Here is an 18618-nt window from a genome sequence, read left to right on the forward strand (position 1 = left end):
GCAACTACCTATATTATTTCTGTTTATCATTCCGAAAATATGCAAGAAATTATTTTTGTAATTCTGCCATTCAAACTACAACAATGTAAGTCTTTAGGTTTTATTAAAATTTTAAAGAGTAAATGAAGTAACACTGATCGACTTGGAAAAATCAAAACATAAACTACTTGCAAACCTAAATGTTCTTAGCAATTAATGATTTAAGCTTTCTTGCAGCTATCATTTTCAACATTATAAATTTTTATTTACGACATAAATAATATCAATTGCTGATCATTTGAATTTAAATGAGTTTTTCTGAAGGATGAAGATATCAAAGAGTATCAGGAACACTACTATACTTATATAGGCATGATTCTTCCCCAATTTCGTTATTTGTTGTAATTGTTTGTAATACTAACATTTCTTATCAAAATTTATTGGACTATGTTTTAAAAAGAGAGAGAACTTGATTGAAAAATATAATAGTAAACATTATCTGATTAGCAGGACCGAATTAAATGCCAATTCTAATTACCTGCGCTATCACAAACAGCTCGCTTACCGGATTCTATTCATCTCAATTAAATTACCACTGATCGATTCCCATCTACTGTTAAACACCGACCACTTTGTGGTTCTTTTTAAGCTTATAATACAATAATTATTAATTACTCCTATCCAGTATTCCAAAAATCTAGACACCTGAATAATATTAACTTACAATTGGTTCAGCTTTTCTCACTTACTTTGTACTTGTAGCCAGGCATTATCGTAGAGGTCAAACTATCTTTATTGTTTATTCATTATCATTACACCATTAAATCCATGAGCTTGAGTCGTTATTAAATAGTCCCTACTAAATCATTAGATTTGTCTAGTGCTAATATTATTCATTATTTCGGAGACTTACTTGTGCGTCTCATCAAAAAAAAATTTTTTCTACCGATACCAAGATCCCTACCACTTTCCATAAATTCCCCATCGTTTAACAGTTTTACCTAATTCCTTTTATTTCTAGTGCATGAAATGACATTCCTAAAACTGCACTCGTTCTGGAGTTTAAGCAAGCATTACTTTGTAAATGGTCGGATTTTACTGTCACATACTAATTTTAGATCAAGTTTTGATCATATGAGAGCTACAATGTCGGTGAATTGAATTTGGGGTTTGCAGCACCAAATGATATGTACACAGGAAATAACAGAAAGTATTATTGCTATGAACGAAGAAAAAATTTCGGTTATTTCATTTATAACTGAGTTATTTCACACACACATTACCCCCAACCCAAAAAAAAAAAAGATATCAAAGAAAAAAAAGAGGAAAAAACCAAAACCTGCAAAATATAGACATGTATTGCTGAACATAAATACCGAAACTGAAACCGAAACAACTAAATGATGGTAAAATATCAAAACGAAGCATTTTTAATGGCATCGGACGGCAAATCAATTCGTAGTGTAAGTAATTTCATCGCTTCATCGCTTGTTAATGTAAGATTATGATGCTGTAACTGATGGAAGCACTCTTCTGCCTCTGCGACGCTGTCTACATTTATTATAGATACTATCTAAAAAGCACGAATAGTTGAACAGTCAATGATCTGTTAAGCGAAAATTTAAAGTCATTAACAAATCCCATAAATCAGAACGATTTTACGAAATTTTTTTTACCTAAGCTGTTGCTGGAATGTAACATTTCAATGTCCGATTCTGACATAGAAATTCAGCAGTATCAATAAGAATTCAAAAAAAAATGTGGTGATTCTGCTAAGAATGATAAGTGAAATACCTGAGATAACCTCGTACATTTCTCACGTACGACCCAACCAGCAATGTTCGTCAGATATGAGCTCAAAGAACGGAAATCTTTGTCAAGTTGCAAACCACCAAGTCGATTATAAACATTTTTCATTATTACACGCTCGAACTGCATAGAAACTTCAGCACAAACTGCCACTAGCAATTCCTTCAATCATTTTTTCGCTAACAAAATTTCAGGAGAACAACTTCAGCAATTCGAAGCCCTCCTTAGGAAAGTTATATGCGTAATAATTATCAGATTACCTGGTAATTAACAGGAACAAGCAACGGCTCAAAAGCTGCTAACTGGCGATCAAGTGTTGCAATGAAATTTTCCATGAACGGATCTTCTGCTTCAAAATCAGCGAATTCACTCTCAGAAGGAGTATGAGTAACATTTAAGTAGAGGTCCATGCTAAACAAATTTATCGTTTTTGACTTATTTTTCCAAATAATTTTGCGAACGCTTCCAACTTTTAATAAATTAAAATATAAGTTGCTTTAGTGGAAAATATCTATCTGATGCAAAAAATAAAAAATGAAGAAAACAGTACACAGGTTTCAGTTTAGGTCGAAATACAGCTGTGCACAATTTATCAACGCCAATATTTGCAGAACTGTCGAATTTTCGTACCAAATCGTCCAGCTGACTAACAGCATTTTCCAGCTTGCCCTTTTCAAGTTCACTTACCTACAAAAATTTTTAAGAAAAAAAACTAACAAACGAAACTCCGGCTTAAATTTCTCTAAAACTGCTCAACCTGTTCCTTCATGAAACTTTTAACATACCTATAAAGTTTAAATCCTTTTACTTCTTCTTTCTTTTTCTTCCGCAAAAAAATAAGAAAAAGCCTATATTTTAAAAAACATAGAAATGTCATACCTCAGTCAGGTGCTTTTCAAAATCTTCCAATAACCCTTTTTTTAATGCTTTCGTACATTCAGCTGACGCACGAACGTTGTTTAAAGCAGTTAAGAAAATCTGGAAGAATAAACTTATTGAGAAGTTATACTTCCTAGATCTTAAATTACTTTCACAAGTTCAAATCACTCTATGTGCAAGAGAGACCTTTGTGCCAAAAACATCAAATCCAAAAGTAAAGCACCAGCTCAGCTAAGATTCGACCAATTCCTTGGGCAATATAAAAACTATTTTTAAATATAATTTAAATATACGAAAAGGAAGTAGGATAGTCTCTGAGGAATATATCTTATCTACAAGAGACATTGCACTATTAAAAATATTTCGGCATTGCACCAAAACTCCGTAAATGCTCACTTCTTTCAGCTTCTCAAGTCCAGAATCTGCGACTATTTTTCCATGTTGTATAGCATTATATGCTGTTTGCGCCGTTTGATATGCTTCGGCAGTCCAACCTGCACCCGGATAACCACTCTAAACATTTACATTTGACTAAAAGTTTTTTTTTTTTTTTTTTGAAAATTACAAGAAAAGTTCGGAGATGAAATATGACAGGAAGAAAATTATAAACTTTCAAGAACACTTGCCTTGATACCCTGAAATATATATTTCAGAAAATCTGCTTCTAATGCAGTTACACCATTATTTAACACAGCACATGTACAATCCACTGATGACGAACTGAGAGAACGCCTTACACATTTGCGAATAATGAAAAACACATCATCAAGCATAGAGCTGAAAAATTTCCCAGTTAAAGTTCCAAATCTTTCATCAAATTTTTATTACGTTACTAGAAATTTTTTAAAATTAATTCTATGTGTTAGTAAAATTTCTGAAAACGATTATTCATATGACTTCCTCTATAGCATAACTAACAAACAGTGAGAAAAATGAAGGTATATTGTGAAGCTGTGTTCAAATATTGTAAAATATAATGCAATGACATGCCATTGATTAACATATTGATTTCATAGCATTGAAAGGAAAACTGATATAAATTATGATGAACGATTAGTTCAGCACCTTGTTAAACTGTCGACTTCTTTTAAATCCATAGTCATTGCCTTTGCGACCGATTCCGTCATATAAAATTGTTCCATGAGCACATATTGACCCAATAGCTCCTAAAATTCGAAAGATTTTGAAACTGTTTAATTATTATGGGAAATTCACTATTATAATATTTTACAAAATTATCGGATCAAATAGATGGGAAAAATATGATCATATCAAATACATTCACAAATACCTGCATTCTTGTTCCAAGAACCGACCGCAGAACCAAATCATCCAATTTGTTATTTCTTTCACGCTTCTGTTTTGCTCTAAGTTCTTCTGAAAGCCGTTTATTTTCATCATTCATCTGATCCTCATCAAATTCTCTTGGCTAAAAAAATTTTTCAAATTAAGTGCTTCAAAAAAAAAAATCTTCATTGGAATAAATCTTGTTTTTTTTAAAACTACTTTGACAAGGAATAAAAAAGCTTTACCGCACCTGTTGAGGAAAATGTTTTTAAATAACAAAAAATAAGTTTTTAATCTAAATTTATAATAAGCGCACCTGCTCATCAGTTTTCATATTTGCCATATTCAGTCGTCTCTTAAGATACCGCCAATAAAGATGGGTCCTAGTGTGCATAAGTGTTACTTCGGACAACAATACATCTAGTTCTAAGACGTCGATTTTATCTAAAATAAAGCGATTATTGAAACCCTAAAAAGAAGAAATCAATGAGTATAGAAAATAGTTCTTTTGATAAATACTGCGATATTTTGTTTTTATGATTTATATCAAACAAATTAGTGATTAAGTCATGATTTTATTATTTTCAGTGTAACTAAAATTCTCGAAAATGAAAGTTTGAAGGTCTTGACAATGACACGTATAATATATTAACCTAGTGGGTATTTGTCTGAGTTTCTTGTTATTTTTTCAACCATTTTTGCTTTGCTATCAAACTGTCTGTTCTTCATGAATGCATCAATGATCCGTTCCGCTTCTTTATCGCATTCTTTCTGAAAAGGGATAACATCTTTAACTTAACCAAATCAAGTTCTTCATTATTCTCTATGTAACGAAATATTATCCTTGTTCTTCTAAATTTCTCCATAAAATTAGGAAAAAAAAGAACAGAAAGTAATTATTCACCTGCAGTATTTCAATCAATGATACCAACTTATCCGGACCGTATGAGGAACCAATCAATGGCTCATATACTTGTATTTCACGAGCTATTCCTGAAATTCAACTGACCGTTACAAACTGCTTTATCATGAATAACTTGAACACATTAATCTTCGAATTTACCTTCAAAAAGCATTGTCAATGCATCTGCATAAAGCACGCTTATTCTCGTATCATCAATACCACCAGCTAGCATTACCTTTAAAAAAGGCGATATAAATTAAAAAGAAGATGGAAGTGAGAAAAATTTACAATTGCATGAACCAAATGTTGTTGTTTTTTGAATTCGCATAAAATTTTAAATACGAAATCAGTAATAACATCTAAATTAAAATTATTCTTCTTAAACGGTGATAGCAGACACCACTAATAAACTTTAAGCACAGTATCATTAAATATTTACTTAACACGAGATATAAGAACAAAACCTATTGAGGAACTTCCATTTACAAAAACTGAAAATTATGAGCTTACTTTATAATTCCGCTCTGCAAATTGATGGATCTCACTACAAAGATAATTGCCAATCAGTTCGATACCTTTCATGTGTTCATTAAGTAGTGGAAACAACTTGAAAAATCTTTGAATTGAGGCAACATCATTGTCTTCAACAGCCTAAAAAGCTCAGAAAAGTGAAAACAAAAAATAAAACTACGAGAAAATTATAAGAACGAGAAAAACCATTGGAAACCATATGGTAGAAACCATAGAAAAGTAATGTATAAGTGGTAGTTATCACGATAAAACAATTTTTTATTTTTGTTAGATGATTTTTAAACTCAATTTTAAATCCAATCTTGTTAATAGTGCTATAATAATAATTGATTAGTAGAACTGATCATGGGCTAAAACGCAACAAAGGGAACTGTGATAAAATTACTTGGTTGAAGCGTTTTTCAATTATTGATTTCATTTCATTAGCTGCTTCTCGCAAAATCTCGTAACTTTTCCCCATTGACTGATCTACACAAAAAGCAATTAATTACAATAACTGAAAAAAAAAGGATTAATTTTTCTTATTTTTATTGCTCACCTTTCGCTTCTCCGTGATCACTCATTTGAAAAATTGTTGTATCCAAAGTCAAAAATTTATGAATATGTCTAGCAGCTAATTCATAATCCTCCTGTTCTATGGCAGAACGTACACCGTCCGCACAAGTACGCAAATCCATTAAATCACTGACCCGCTGTAAACATTCAACTACTCGGCCTTTCGCTATATCCAGTGCCAAAACCTGAAGTTGAGGATAATACTATTCAAAAGATCATGTCTAGCCAATAAAAATAAAAATTTATCAAAATTAAAATTTAAAAAATTAGAAGATTAAATTACTTTGCTTGAAATACTATCTGCTAAACCAGAAATCATTTTCAGTTTAGTAGCGAGTTGTTTGGTATCGGATTCAACCAAAGTCATTTGATTCTTGAGACGTGTGAGTGCCAAATTAAATGGTAAAGAGATATCTGAGCTCGGCGTATGTTCTGCTGAAATAAAAATCAAATTATTTGGAAAGCTTTTTTATGTCAACAGAAAAAAATCATCAGTAGCAGTACCTTCACTAACTGAAGTCTTACGCAGCATTTCATCTAAGCTTTTGATCAGTGCTTCTTCTTCTTCTACTTTTGCTGCCATTTGTTCCCTGTAGAAAAAAAAAAAAATAAGTGCAAAAGAACTTCAGACCATAATGGAAAGAAAATAAAAAATCTAATGAATGATTCATACCTCAAAGTGGATAATGTGACATCGAAATCAAACTGAAGATCTTCTGGCCGTTTTGGTTTTGACCGCAATGAACCGTTCGGGACGTCCACTAAAACAATGTTTTGCGCTTTTAAAATATAAATCAAGGACCAGTAATTCAAGGCCGATGTTACATTATTGTCATGATATTTCCCATAAGCACTGAATTATTAATCCTAAATATTTTTGTTGGATATGTATATTTTTCAAAACTCTCAATCGAACAACTTTAAAAAGACATCAAATAACTGAAATATCAGCCCACTGAATAGAAGTTGAAAATCAAAACACTGACCACCAAATGTTTTCATTTCTCTCGGTTTGTTGCATGCTCCAGCTGTAGAATTCACAGAAACAGCATCGTGGATATTCATTGACTGCATGCTTGACAAACTTTTCAGTGTGAGAAAAATCTAAACAAATATTGAAACCACTTAGCATCGTAGTTCATAAGAATGGTTTGTTCGCATTTGAAAAAACTTAGCATTTTCTAAAGGGTAATATATTACATTTGAAAAATAAACATAAATTTTTGATGAAATATTCAAATATGAGTACAATACTTACACAAACATCAGGGAAATTACGAAAATATTCCACAAAGCGATGAATACTCGAAAACTACGTAACGACAGAAGAAAATCTCTTATACGATCCGCAACTGATCGGTTTTCACCTTCGATAATTACAAAGGAATCGAAATGATTTGTTTTAGATCTATAATGTTTGAGATATTTTTAGATCTGCAATGTTTTGGATAGCAATATTAACATCCATTACCAACAAAAAAAAAAAAAGAAAAGAGAAAATTACAGTGAACTAGGAATCTAAAGGTAAATAACTATCTATATTGTTACAATTATTTAGAGTTCGAAAAATGAAGAAGAAGCAACAGACTGCTTAACAAATTTGAACACTGCAAATAAATCGATTCATTACTCCCATATGCATATATTGTTCATACAGTTAGAAACTCTTACAGTTTGAAATTTATAACAGTGAAAGCGTTTAATAACAATGTAGAAGAAATGATCAGTTCAGAGAACATATCTAATTAGTTCCAATTGCATTCCTCCATTCCAGTATCAAATTACGATCACTGAAAAAAAAAAAAAAAAATCAACGAATTACAAATTTTCTTTTTATCAATCATTCAACTCTTATTATGTTTATAGCAAATTATAATCGCAAATAAATTTAGTTTATGTCTAACAAATTTAGATCAATCAAGTTTAGCTTAAACAAACTCCAATCCAACTTCACTTTCACCTATTTTAGCTGCATGTTGTTTTCAGCGCAACATTCATCAACAAAAACACAATCCTCTCTTTCTTGCTAATCTTTCCTCCAAATTACCCACCACACACATTTGACTTTCCCAACGGGAATCACAACTACCCAATTAACCAATATTGCCCATATCCACTGACACCTTACCCAGTACCGGAATTGGGAAGCAAACGAAATGGGCGGGGCCACTATGAAATTATTAAATTCTAAGGATCCTGAAAAGATTGTATTCTCCGGATTAACAGATAACGGATTAGCTGTTGGATGGGATTGGTGAAGTGTTCCTTAGAATTGCTAACCTTTTTATAAATTTTCAGTGAAATACTTGAATTGTCCTATTGCTGGATTAAACTTTGGTTATTTCATTTCAGGAACATTCCGGAAACGGAAACAAAGAAATGAAAGAAGAATGTCATGTCAAACAAGAGAAAAAAGATTTTATTCATAACAGCTAAAATCAACAGTAATCTTTCATTTTGCGCAAATAGAAAAATTGAAATGCGTACTATTCTAACTATAGCAGGGATTAGCGCAAATGTCCATCGCTGCTGCTATAGCTAGAAAGAACAGTTCAAATGGTTGATGAAGTGAAGCAGTTGAAAGACAATGGTAAATTGACCAGTATATAACATAAATAAGCATTTCAATCTGTTACATTTTCTCACAACACAACAAATTTTCCCATATGGCTGAAGCAGTTCAGTTCAGGCGGTAAAGTGCAAAGGTTATCAGGGTCATGACACTTTCTTATGCACCTGCACAGTTCTCCTTATCAATTAATTTGTGCAGCTATTTGCTATGTATTCATTCGTTAATATCAAGTAAGATAAGCAAACTTATCAATGCTTATCTTAGAGAATAAATTAATCGCCAAAAGATTTCTTGATAAATAATAAAAACTCAAAAGTTTTTCAAGTTTTACCACATTAAGTAATCGAACATACGGAAATACCAAAGAAAATTTCTGCACAACTGAATACACAAATAACAACTGTAACTTATAAATTTACAAATCGCTTATTTTAAAAAAAAAAAGAATCAAAATTTCTTCCAGATTTTCCTTCAGATTTGAATAGGCATAAAACTTAAAGCAATTTTCAAAAACGTTCCGATAATTTCCAAAATTTTGAAGACCAATTTAATTATTTTTCCCAATCTTCTTAACACCAATTATAATACTGACATCTTTATCAACAGTAATTATCATTCATAAATTTAAAAGCTTTGTTTCAAACACAACATAAAAGAGAGATCTCAAAAATAACTGGCTCTGTTAAAGAATACTTGCATATTTCATAAGAGAATTAAAACTTGAAAAGATAAAGAAAGTGTATAATTTATTTATTTTTTTTTTTTTTGTTAATCACTTTTTAAAGCATTTCCAAATTCACTGTAAATGAGGGAAAATATATGCATTGAAGGGATTTAGCTTCAGTAAGAATCAAATTTTGATGACAACAGTGTGACTTCATTAGAACTGTAGAAGTGCAAAATTCATTCTTTATCACAGATTGACATTGGAGATGATAAAACTCTACCAAGTTCTATTTTATGAACATATGCTTCAGCTTTGGTACTAATAATGTCTAGTTTTGAGATCGGTGCTATTTTTGTTTCCCTCTTATCGCCACCTATTTGTGTTACTCCGTTCTTATATTGTGTTTTCTTGAGCTGAAAGTTAGAACAAATTAATTATATTAATTTACTACAAAGATATCATAAGTTTTCAAAGCTCTTATTATATTTTGTATTATATATATTACATATTTTCTCTTCAGTAATAAAATTCTGAAAAAAAAGCGATGAAAATTATTGCAGATTTCCGAAACACAATCAATGAAATTGATAAGAGATGTGAAGTTACACCTACTCATTTTTTATTCAAAATCAAATTTGCAGATAATTTTCATGAAACTATAATGCCATCGCCTACCTCATTTTTAATTTTGTTGATCGCTTTTCGCAGTCTATAATTTTCTTTTTCTTCAGATGATCCTTAAATAATATGAAATAAAGACATTTTCTAATTCAGAATCTAAGAGTACTGATTATAAAAAAAAAACCAATGCTTTTAAATTTAAAAATAATGAGCAGCAATTTAAATCCATTAATGAGTACCAATTTAGATTCATAATTTACTATTTCGTGCAGTAGGATCATTTTATGGAAGAGACGTCATTAATTTGTAATTATGAGTAGAAATTAATAATACTTGTCATGCTTATTTATACCTTCCACATAAGAGTTAATAATAGTAAGTAAAGCTGGAAGTACGATGAGACTGTGGAAAACACCGAGCGCTGATGTAATTAAGACAGTTTTCATGAATACCATTGCCAAGTACGATTGCTTCAACAACAATGGCAAAAGTGCCACAAAAGTAGAAATAGCCACCTGTAACACTGGCCAACCAATTATTTTCAGTGCTTCTTCAAGGCGACCTCTGCTGTCCTGTAATAAAATTATGAATATCCTCGAGATAAGTCTTAGTTTATAGAGTCACCTCGAATGTATCATTTTGCTATTTATAACAATATAACAAAATGTGATCTTTTCCTTAATTAAAGCAATTAATTCACAATAGATTTTCAATTACAAAATTTAAAATGATTTGAACAAAATGCTTATTGCAGACACTCAAACAAAATAGGAAATTAAAATTAATAGAAGAACCTTAGCTGTTGTTCTACAGTAATGATAGCTAATGTGAGTTGTAAAATCCACTGAAAATCCAATCGCCATTAGAAGTGCAGCCATAGTGATCGGATCCAAGTCTACTCCCATATGTGATAACAGACCAAATATGCCAAAGCTAATACTGAATACTGAAAAAACCACGCAGCCAATACTGATTAGATTTGGAATAAAGATGAAACAGACTGTTGCCGAGCAACACAAAGCTGCTATCACACTCCACAATATAGTTCCTTTGATTGCTATGGTCTAAATGATTGAAATTAATTAATTAATTAATTAAATTAATTAGTGAAGTATAAATGGGGTAGTGGGGTAATTAAGTATTGTTTAAAAACCATAATACACTGTAGAATCAGTATAAATCTGCAATTAAACTAAAGATTTAAAAGATGTTAATTTTGTGATTTGATAAGTTCAATCCAGATGAAAAAGAATTTTTATATTTTTTTTTTTTTTTTTTTTGTTAATTCTTCAAATTCCACATGAAAATTTGTGCTGAACTTTAGACAAAATTATTATTTAACAACAAAACTAAGCAGAAATCATTTCTTTGCATTAATTATTATTAAGTAAATAATGATTAGAAATTTACGACTACTCTTAGAATATCATCTAATTATATGTTTACTATCAAAGTAATAATACTTGGTCAACGAAGGGAGTATGATCACTATATGGATATACTCCATAATCGGAATATTTTGCTGCTATACGTCTCCAGTCAACAACAGCTGGTATCATTTTTTCATATCTGATAACCTGAAAAATTTTTAGTGAATTTAACAAATAAATTATTTTTTTTTGAATAAAAATTTTATGTTTAGTACACAAGAAATACTTATAATTTCTGTTATTTATAAAATATAAAAATGTTAATAGTTTTTTTTTTTTTTATAAAAGATGAATTTCTAGTTTACTAATTTTGATGAAAGTACAAACCCCATGAAAATTAGTGATAAAAAAGAAAGAAGTAATGCATTCCGGTTGATTGTTATAACAAGCAGTTTCGTTCATATGCACAAATGTATTAAAGAAAAAATATGTTGCAGATTTAAAAAATGCCGGAATTTCTGTATATGTGAATTCATCTGATTCACCATAAAATCTAAAATATATATGCCTTAAATTATTGGTCAATTAGTTTAGTTCATTTCATTTCATTTTCTTTCTAATCATTTATTTTATCAAAAAAATTAATCTGAAATGTGATAAAATAAAGTTTAAACTTACGATAAGAATTCATTATACTGTTGAAGCCAAAAGAGTGTCGATTTATTTCCATAGCTATGAAGACTATGCTCATATTCTGATACCAATGATTTAATACCTAAAATTTTTATTACAACAACTAAATGATACCCTGATGTTCTCATTTCCATTTCAATTTATTCAAATATTTCAAAGTTAACTTATGAAATTCAAATTGATGATTCCAGTCTAGATAACTGGTATTAAAGAAAATAGGAATTCACTTGATAAACCAATGATTTGTCGTCACAATGGCGAAGCTATAACGTAGTGAACAAAGACTATTGTTCAAAGTGCTTTTAATCCACTTTGTAACCTTAGCATCCATAAAATCCCTCCCAATTTCCTTCCTTACAAAGCCATTCATTATAGTTCTTTGTTTGGTATGGCTCGGTTGCGAGGTGTCTAGCTTGCTTATATCTTTAAATGTTTTATAACTGAGTTACATTTGTGTGTTATGTGTCAATTCATTATTGTATGTTGTAATTTTTAATATTAATCTGTAGTTTTAATTACTCAAATTTGAAGTTTGAATAATAAAGTATTTCACGAAGACTCTCACAGTACACTTACACAGAACGGAACCAGTACAGATTCGAGAATCTAGCAGTATCGAAGACAAAGAAGTCAACGACCTGAACTGTCAAGAAAGGGAATCTACTTTGTTTCACAAGCAAACAGAGCAGTAAGAAAGAAATTCTAAATTTGCTTTTACATAATTTTCGGCTACTCTTCCGTTGCAATTATTATGCTTAATTTTTTGTAATTTTGTTACTCATTGAAAGTGAAAAGAAGAAAAAATGATACATCAAAAATAAAACTTTATAGAAGTTTGAAAAAAAAACATTACCATTAAGTCGATCAGGATCTCTTAGATCACCTGGATTCATAACAAAAATAGTAATTGGTTGCATACTTTGAAGAGCTTTTTCAAGAACAAATTGAAAATTGTGAAGATATGAATCCGGAAGAGCCATTTTTTCGACCGAAATTTTAGCTTCCATTTTCAGAATACCCAGAAGAGATATATAATAATATATTGCTAACACCGCCATAAGTAATGCTCTATAAGTTATCAAGTGCCGATCTTTAATTAACTGATAAATTTAGAAATTTATCAAAAAATAGCTTAAGAGAAAAAATAATCACGATTAATCATACTTCTCGATAATCTGTCCAAAAAATATTCCGCATAAATGTGTCTTTCGTTTTGTTTTTTCATAAGACTCAAATATTTTTTATCTATCTAAAAAAAAAAGATACCATTCCGCTTTTTTTTCTAAAATAAAGAATTCCCATGATAAAAAAAAAATTACCTTGCAGACCATGTCGTTATTATAAAAGACCATAATTTTATAAGCCAACTTTGAAATTGCGTTATCTTTTCAGCAGTTCGATTCCGCGCCTTAAAAAAAATCCATTTTAATTTAATAATGCAAGCTATAATTTCATCAATTAATTGTAATTTCTTTTTTACAACTAATTAATAAAACTCTTTTTTTTTAAACTAAAGTTTACATTATTTTAATAAAACTAAAGTTTACATTATGAATTAAATTTAGGAATGAAAACTTACTCTAGGATCAGCTTTTAAACAGCAAAATAATGCTTGATAATTATTCTGTTCACGTTTACCACTTACAGCTAATACTGCAGTAAATAAAATTAATTGAAAGAAATAACAAACAATAATAGCAAAGCACGAATAAATTGAAAATGTACGTACTGCTGGCGTTGATGAAAAGATACCAATGCCAAATGATAAAGCATTGGTAAGTGAACTAAAAAAAAAAAGTTTTTCTTTCTCTTTTGTTCCATTCCATATGAGAAATTTTAATGAAATTTACAATTAACATAAAATCAAAAAAAAAAAAAAAGTTGCAAAAATGCATAATTTAGAGATAAATTGGATGAAAATATTTTACTGTGCATATTGGTTAAATATTAAAATTCTAATAACTTGTTAAAAAGAACTTTCTTACCTAATTGTAATTGAAGGCCCAGCATTTTCTAATGTTTTAGCTAATCGTTCTGGTATTGGTGTTGCAATACTTATTCGATCCCATGCACGTAGTATAATAAATACGTCATCAACACCAACAGATAATACCAAAAAATATGTCACAGCAACAATTGACTGATATCGAAGTCCACAGAGTGACAGTATACCAGTTGACATTAAAATTGCGAGAATTGGTATTAAACTACCAATAAGCGATTCCCATGGTTTACTTTTTAACGGATTTTCCCTGTATTTTTTTTAATTTAATTAACATATTTGTTTTGAAAATAACTATACATATTGGAAATAACTATACAAATACGATAATAATACCATATTATATTGATTGTACCTTTTTTTTTTCAATTATAATTTTTTTTTTTTTTTTTTTTGTCAATTTTCTATACTTTAGTGTTAGGTTAGTTTATTCATAGATTTTTTTTGTCATCAGTAATGCTGTAGAAATGTAATATTATTGAAAGGTCAACTTCATTCGAAAAGAATTTCTTATACCTTAGTGTATGAGGTCAGCAAAATACTACTGCTAAATTAGTTTTGATTTTCTTAATTTTCAATATTCTTAAGACAAATAGTGGTTAATCAATGACAATTATTATCTGTAAAAATTAGAGTTAATTAAAGAATTGGATTAAAAAAAAAAAAAAATTCTAGCAAGATTTAGAAATGTAAATGTTAAAATGAAATTTAAATCTGATATAATTCACCTGATCGATGTGACCACAACAAAAAGTATCATAATACAAATTGAGCCAAAAAGAACTGGCGTAGTTTCTAGACCCATCCGACGAACTTCTGCAGAAACTAAGCAATCACTAGTGAGACCAATCTGAAATAAATTAATTCAATTTTTGTGACTAGTAAAAAAGTTTTAAAATCAAAATTGACTTTATTAATAAGTTTTATTAATAAATTATTTTAATATTACAAGTAAGCAGCAAAAATTAAAAAAAGTTTCGAGCCGATGATAAAATTGTTACAATAGGTGTGGAAAAAAAAAGCTCACAAAATTACTAAAATATGAAAATAAAACGCTTAGAATTTGAAATCAACAAATAGATGTAAACAAATGAATGAAGAAATAAATCAAAAGAATATGATAAAAAATAATAAGTTAAATTATTATTATTAAGTGTAGTGCTTTTTCTATTAAAATTTTACAATGATAATTATCAATTTCGGTAGACATTTGTTATTATATAATATATCAAGTAATTAATTTTGATAAGAATTTTTGAAATTTATTGTAGGAAAAAAACTTTTCCATAAAATAAATTTTATTTTTTTACAGTAAACAATCGAAATTCCTCCTCATTGTATTGTCGTTTTATTTCCAATTGCCATTCGTACAGAATTTTTTCTTCCGGTGCGCTAATAAACAATTCAATAACTGCGGTTGAGAATGATTTGATAAAATTGGTACCCTCTTTAAGTTCCACACTGTAAACATTATTCCCTGAAAAATAAAAAAAAAAGAAAAAAATTAATCATAGAAAATATTAAATTCAAAAATTAATTTGAAGAAATTTAGTAAACACTATTAATTCTAAGTAACACTCTTTTCTCAGCTACGATTTCAAGGTCACTTAAGTTCTCGATTGTTTAAAATATTGGTAGGATTATTTCATATATGATTTTTTTTTTTTTTTTTTTTTTTTTTTTTTGAAAGAAATACAATTTAATTGATATTTTTCAATTAGTTCTGATTGCTTATTCAAATAATATTTTCAATTTATTTCAACAATTACAAATGTACGATAGAAATAATATCGTCAGTTTCTATTATATTTGTACAATTAGAAAAAAATTTTTTCAAAGGAAATTTTCGACCCAGAGAGGTCAACAACAACAAAAAAAAAAAAAAAAAAAAAGCTTTGTAATTAATTAAATAAATGATAATCAAATTTTACACAATTAAAAAAAGATAGATAAAAGAAAAGACTAAAATAAAAAAACAAAACAAAATGAGTAATACAAAATAGAAATTGCAATGTCGTCAGAAAATTTTATTTATAAAAAAATTGGAAAAGAAAAAAAAAAAAAACGAAAAAACAGTTTACATTAAATTCTTCCCTTCATTTCGTCATCATTTTAAATTCATTACAATTTCTGTTGAACACAAAACAATTAGCATCTAACAAAATTTTTTAGTTACAATAGATATTATCAGTGCTTTTTTTTTTTTTTGTCTTTGTGTCTTTGTATGTTTCACAATTTTCTCTTTTTTTTTTTTTAAATCTTTTCAAATTCTCTTTTCTACTTTTACTACCACTACTATTACATGTAAAAAGTACTAATTGCTACAAAAAATACACAAAATTACAACAGCATTTTAATTATGATTAATTTAGTATGTTTTATTTTAAAATAAAATTAAAATAAAGATTACTTACCGATGAAAATTTGTGATCCAAAAAGATCAATATTTGGATATGTATGTGTAATTTGATTTGTTGGATCATAAAGTCTTAAAAATGCCATAAAAGCGGAGTTTAATTCACAATATGGCTCGCATAACTCTTTAAAACCGTATTGTTGACCATTGTGTTGAATTGTAATATTTGATTGAATTTGTTTAATTACTTGCATTAATGCTTTCCGATATTTGTCACGCAATAACGATCCATAGTCACGTGCTTCAATTAAAACGTATACCGGATCCAGTGTACCATTCTGAAATCATCAACAGGCATTATTGCTAATCCTAATATCATTTCAGAAATTGCTTTAATATTCAAAAAAAAAAAAATTTTTTTTAAGTTATAAAAATTGGAAGTAATTTAAAAGTTAGTTGAAAATTCAGATAACACATATTTTTGTTATTAATTCAATTCAACGAAACTTATTCGTCATATAAAAAAAAAAAAGTAGAAATTTTATTTCTATTTTATAAACGTATAAACTTCTTTTTGAATATTTTGAGTAATGAAAAATAAGCAAAAGTCTAAAATATATATATTTCAGACATTTCTTAAAATCAAATTTAAAATGTGTTGAAATTTCATTTTATCATTTTCAAATAATACCTAAATAACGTGAAAAAAAAAAAAAAAAAAAAAAAGGAAAAAAGGAAATCCTACTAGTCCATTTTTAATTTATCATTTTTAATTCTATTTTTAAGCGTTACTTATCTTTAAAAAAGCCTAGAATTCTTCTTGTAATATTTTCAAAATAATTAATTTTTGTAGTATTTACCTGTCCAAGAAAATTCATAGCAACAGCATATTCAATTCTGCTAGGTGCATCACTGGGTGAATATTCAGTCCTAACATTATTAACCTCAATGAGCCTTAACATTCCTAGGCTCATTAAACTCGTCATAAGCAGCATTGTGACGATTATCCGAATTGGTTGCCTTCCAATGAAGGCACCCAGAATTTTGAAATGTTTAGCAATTACATTTTCCAATGCTTTGATTATCCCCATATCAAATTAAATATGTTATTCGTAACCACCCGAATTATAAATTTTCTGTTTTTCTTTTTTTTTTTTTTTTTTTTTTTTTTTTTTTGACTTCTCTTTGAACTTTAACCTCTTTTTCACTGCAAAATAATTTATATTTAAATCAAATAGCAAATGCACAATTCATACTTTGTAATTATAAATTAAATGTAAAATAACGCAAAAAAAACACGCATCTATAAGCATAAGTTTTTTTTTTTTTTTAAATACATAATATTTGACTTGAAAAAAGAAATTTGAAAACTAAAAATAATATTTATTAATGTAAGTGGAAAATAAAAATAATATTTTAAAAAAATTTAAATACTAGTTGAAAGTATATAAATATCATAAAGTAGAAAGAAAATTGCAAAAATTAAGTTACAGAAAAAAAAAAAAAGAAAAAGGTAAGTAATAAATTTTTAGTAAAAAAAAAAAAAAAAAATTGAGAAATTTAGTAATTTTAATAAAAAAATAGCACAATAACATTCATTTGATGAAACAATAATTCATTCTTATTTTATAATTTTTCAATAAATTTCTCTCTCAGAATGCTTTTTTTTTTTTTTTTTTCATTTTTAATAATATTTGGAATACAAATTTTTTTTTTTTTTAAGATCAACTTTCAAACTGTCGAGAATTCTATGAGTGATCATTTATGAAGTGATATGTGCTTAAATTATAATTTTAGAAGCAGTGAAGTTGAAATTATGATATCTCTGATTTATCATTTCTAGACCTACTTTTGTTTTTTTTTTTTTTTTTAGAAATAATATTTACTAAAATATTTTTCAAAAACTAAAAATTTTTTTGCAGGATGACAACAACCTAATGAATAGTTTCAAGATAGATAGATATTTCAGTAAAATTGAATCATAAAATAATAAATTAAAATAATCATTGAGTCAAATGATAAAAATTTTCATTTGCATATTGATAATTAAGTAGCTAATTATATTTGTGCTACTTCAAAAATAGCTATAGTTGTCGCGAATAGTAAATAAATCATTCAGATTGTAAATAAATGTTATGAATCATGTAAATAAATATACATTTTTAAAATCATTTTTCTCATGCTTCATTGTTGTTGTGGCTTTTGTTGTTTGTTGTTGTTGTTTGTTGTTCTTATTTTTTTTGTTTGTTGTTGTTGTTTTTGTTGCTGTCGCTTTTGTTGTTGTTATTCTTAATCAACTAAATTTAATTCATTTCTCTTTACAGCTAAAAAAAAAAAAAAAAAAACTAATTCAAATGGTTAAATTTCTTATTTGATAACTAATTACAATTGTA

General features: G+C 28.2%; 3 protein-coding genes across 3 annotated transcripts; all 3 read right to left on the reverse strand.

Annotated features, from left to right (window-relative positions):
- Positions 1-1393: 1393 nt before the first annotated feature.
- On the reverse strand, positions 1394-7009 carry Bma-cogc-4 (Conserved oligomeric Golgi complex component 4, putative; the record flags this gene model as incomplete). Its single annotated transcript, XM_043078143.1, has 20 exons — positions 1394-1552; positions 1774-1950; positions 2049-2199; positions 2339-2475; positions 2668-2766; positions 3064-3180; positions 3294-3444; positions 3733-3833; positions 3959-4096; positions 4271-4398; positions 4608-4725; positions 4859-4947; positions 5018-5093; positions 5369-5509; positions 5775-5857; positions 5928-6129; positions 6228-6379; positions 6449-6534; positions 6618-6705; positions 6931-7009. 20 exons carry the CDS (start codon positions 7007-7009, stop codon positions 1394-1396), a joined length of 2472 nt encoding a protein of 823 aa, XP_042934077.1.
- A 23-nt stretch (positions 7010-7032) lies between these two features.
- Positions 7033-7683, reverse strand: Bm302 (Conserved oligomeric Golgi complex component 4, putative; the record flags this gene model as incomplete). The annotated part of the gene is made up of 3 exons (XM_043078144.1): positions 7033-7048; positions 7203-7352; positions 7616-7683. The coding sequence occupies 3 exons, from the start codon at positions 7681-7683 to the stop codon at positions 7033-7035; spliced, it is 234 nt and encodes a 77-aa protein (XP_042934078.1).
- A 1736-nt stretch (positions 7684-9419) lies between these two features.
- On the reverse strand, positions 9420-17316 carry Bma-ptr-22 (Patched family protein; the record flags this gene model as incomplete). The annotated part of the gene is made up of 15 exons (XM_043078145.1): positions 9420-9596; positions 9859-9920; positions 10157-10376; positions 10599-10868; positions 11268-11381; positions 11562-11727; positions 11853-11949; positions 12721-12935; positions 13187-13275; positions 13447-13651; positions 13853-14119; positions 14598-14719; positions 15180-15346; positions 16284-16563; positions 17086-17316. 15 exons carry the CDS (start codon positions 17314-17316, stop codon positions 9420-9422), a joined length of 2682 nt encoding a protein of 893 aa, XP_042934079.1.
- Positions 17317-18618: the final 1302 nt, after the last annotated feature.

The sequence above is a fragment of the Brugia malayi genome (assembly GCF_000002995.4).
Source record: "Brugia malayi strain FR3 genome assembly, contig: Bm_v4_Chr2_contig_001, whole genome shotgun sequence".
Lineage (NCBI taxonomy): Eukaryota > Metazoa > Nematoda > Chromadorea > Rhabditida > Onchocercidae > Brugia > Brugia malayi.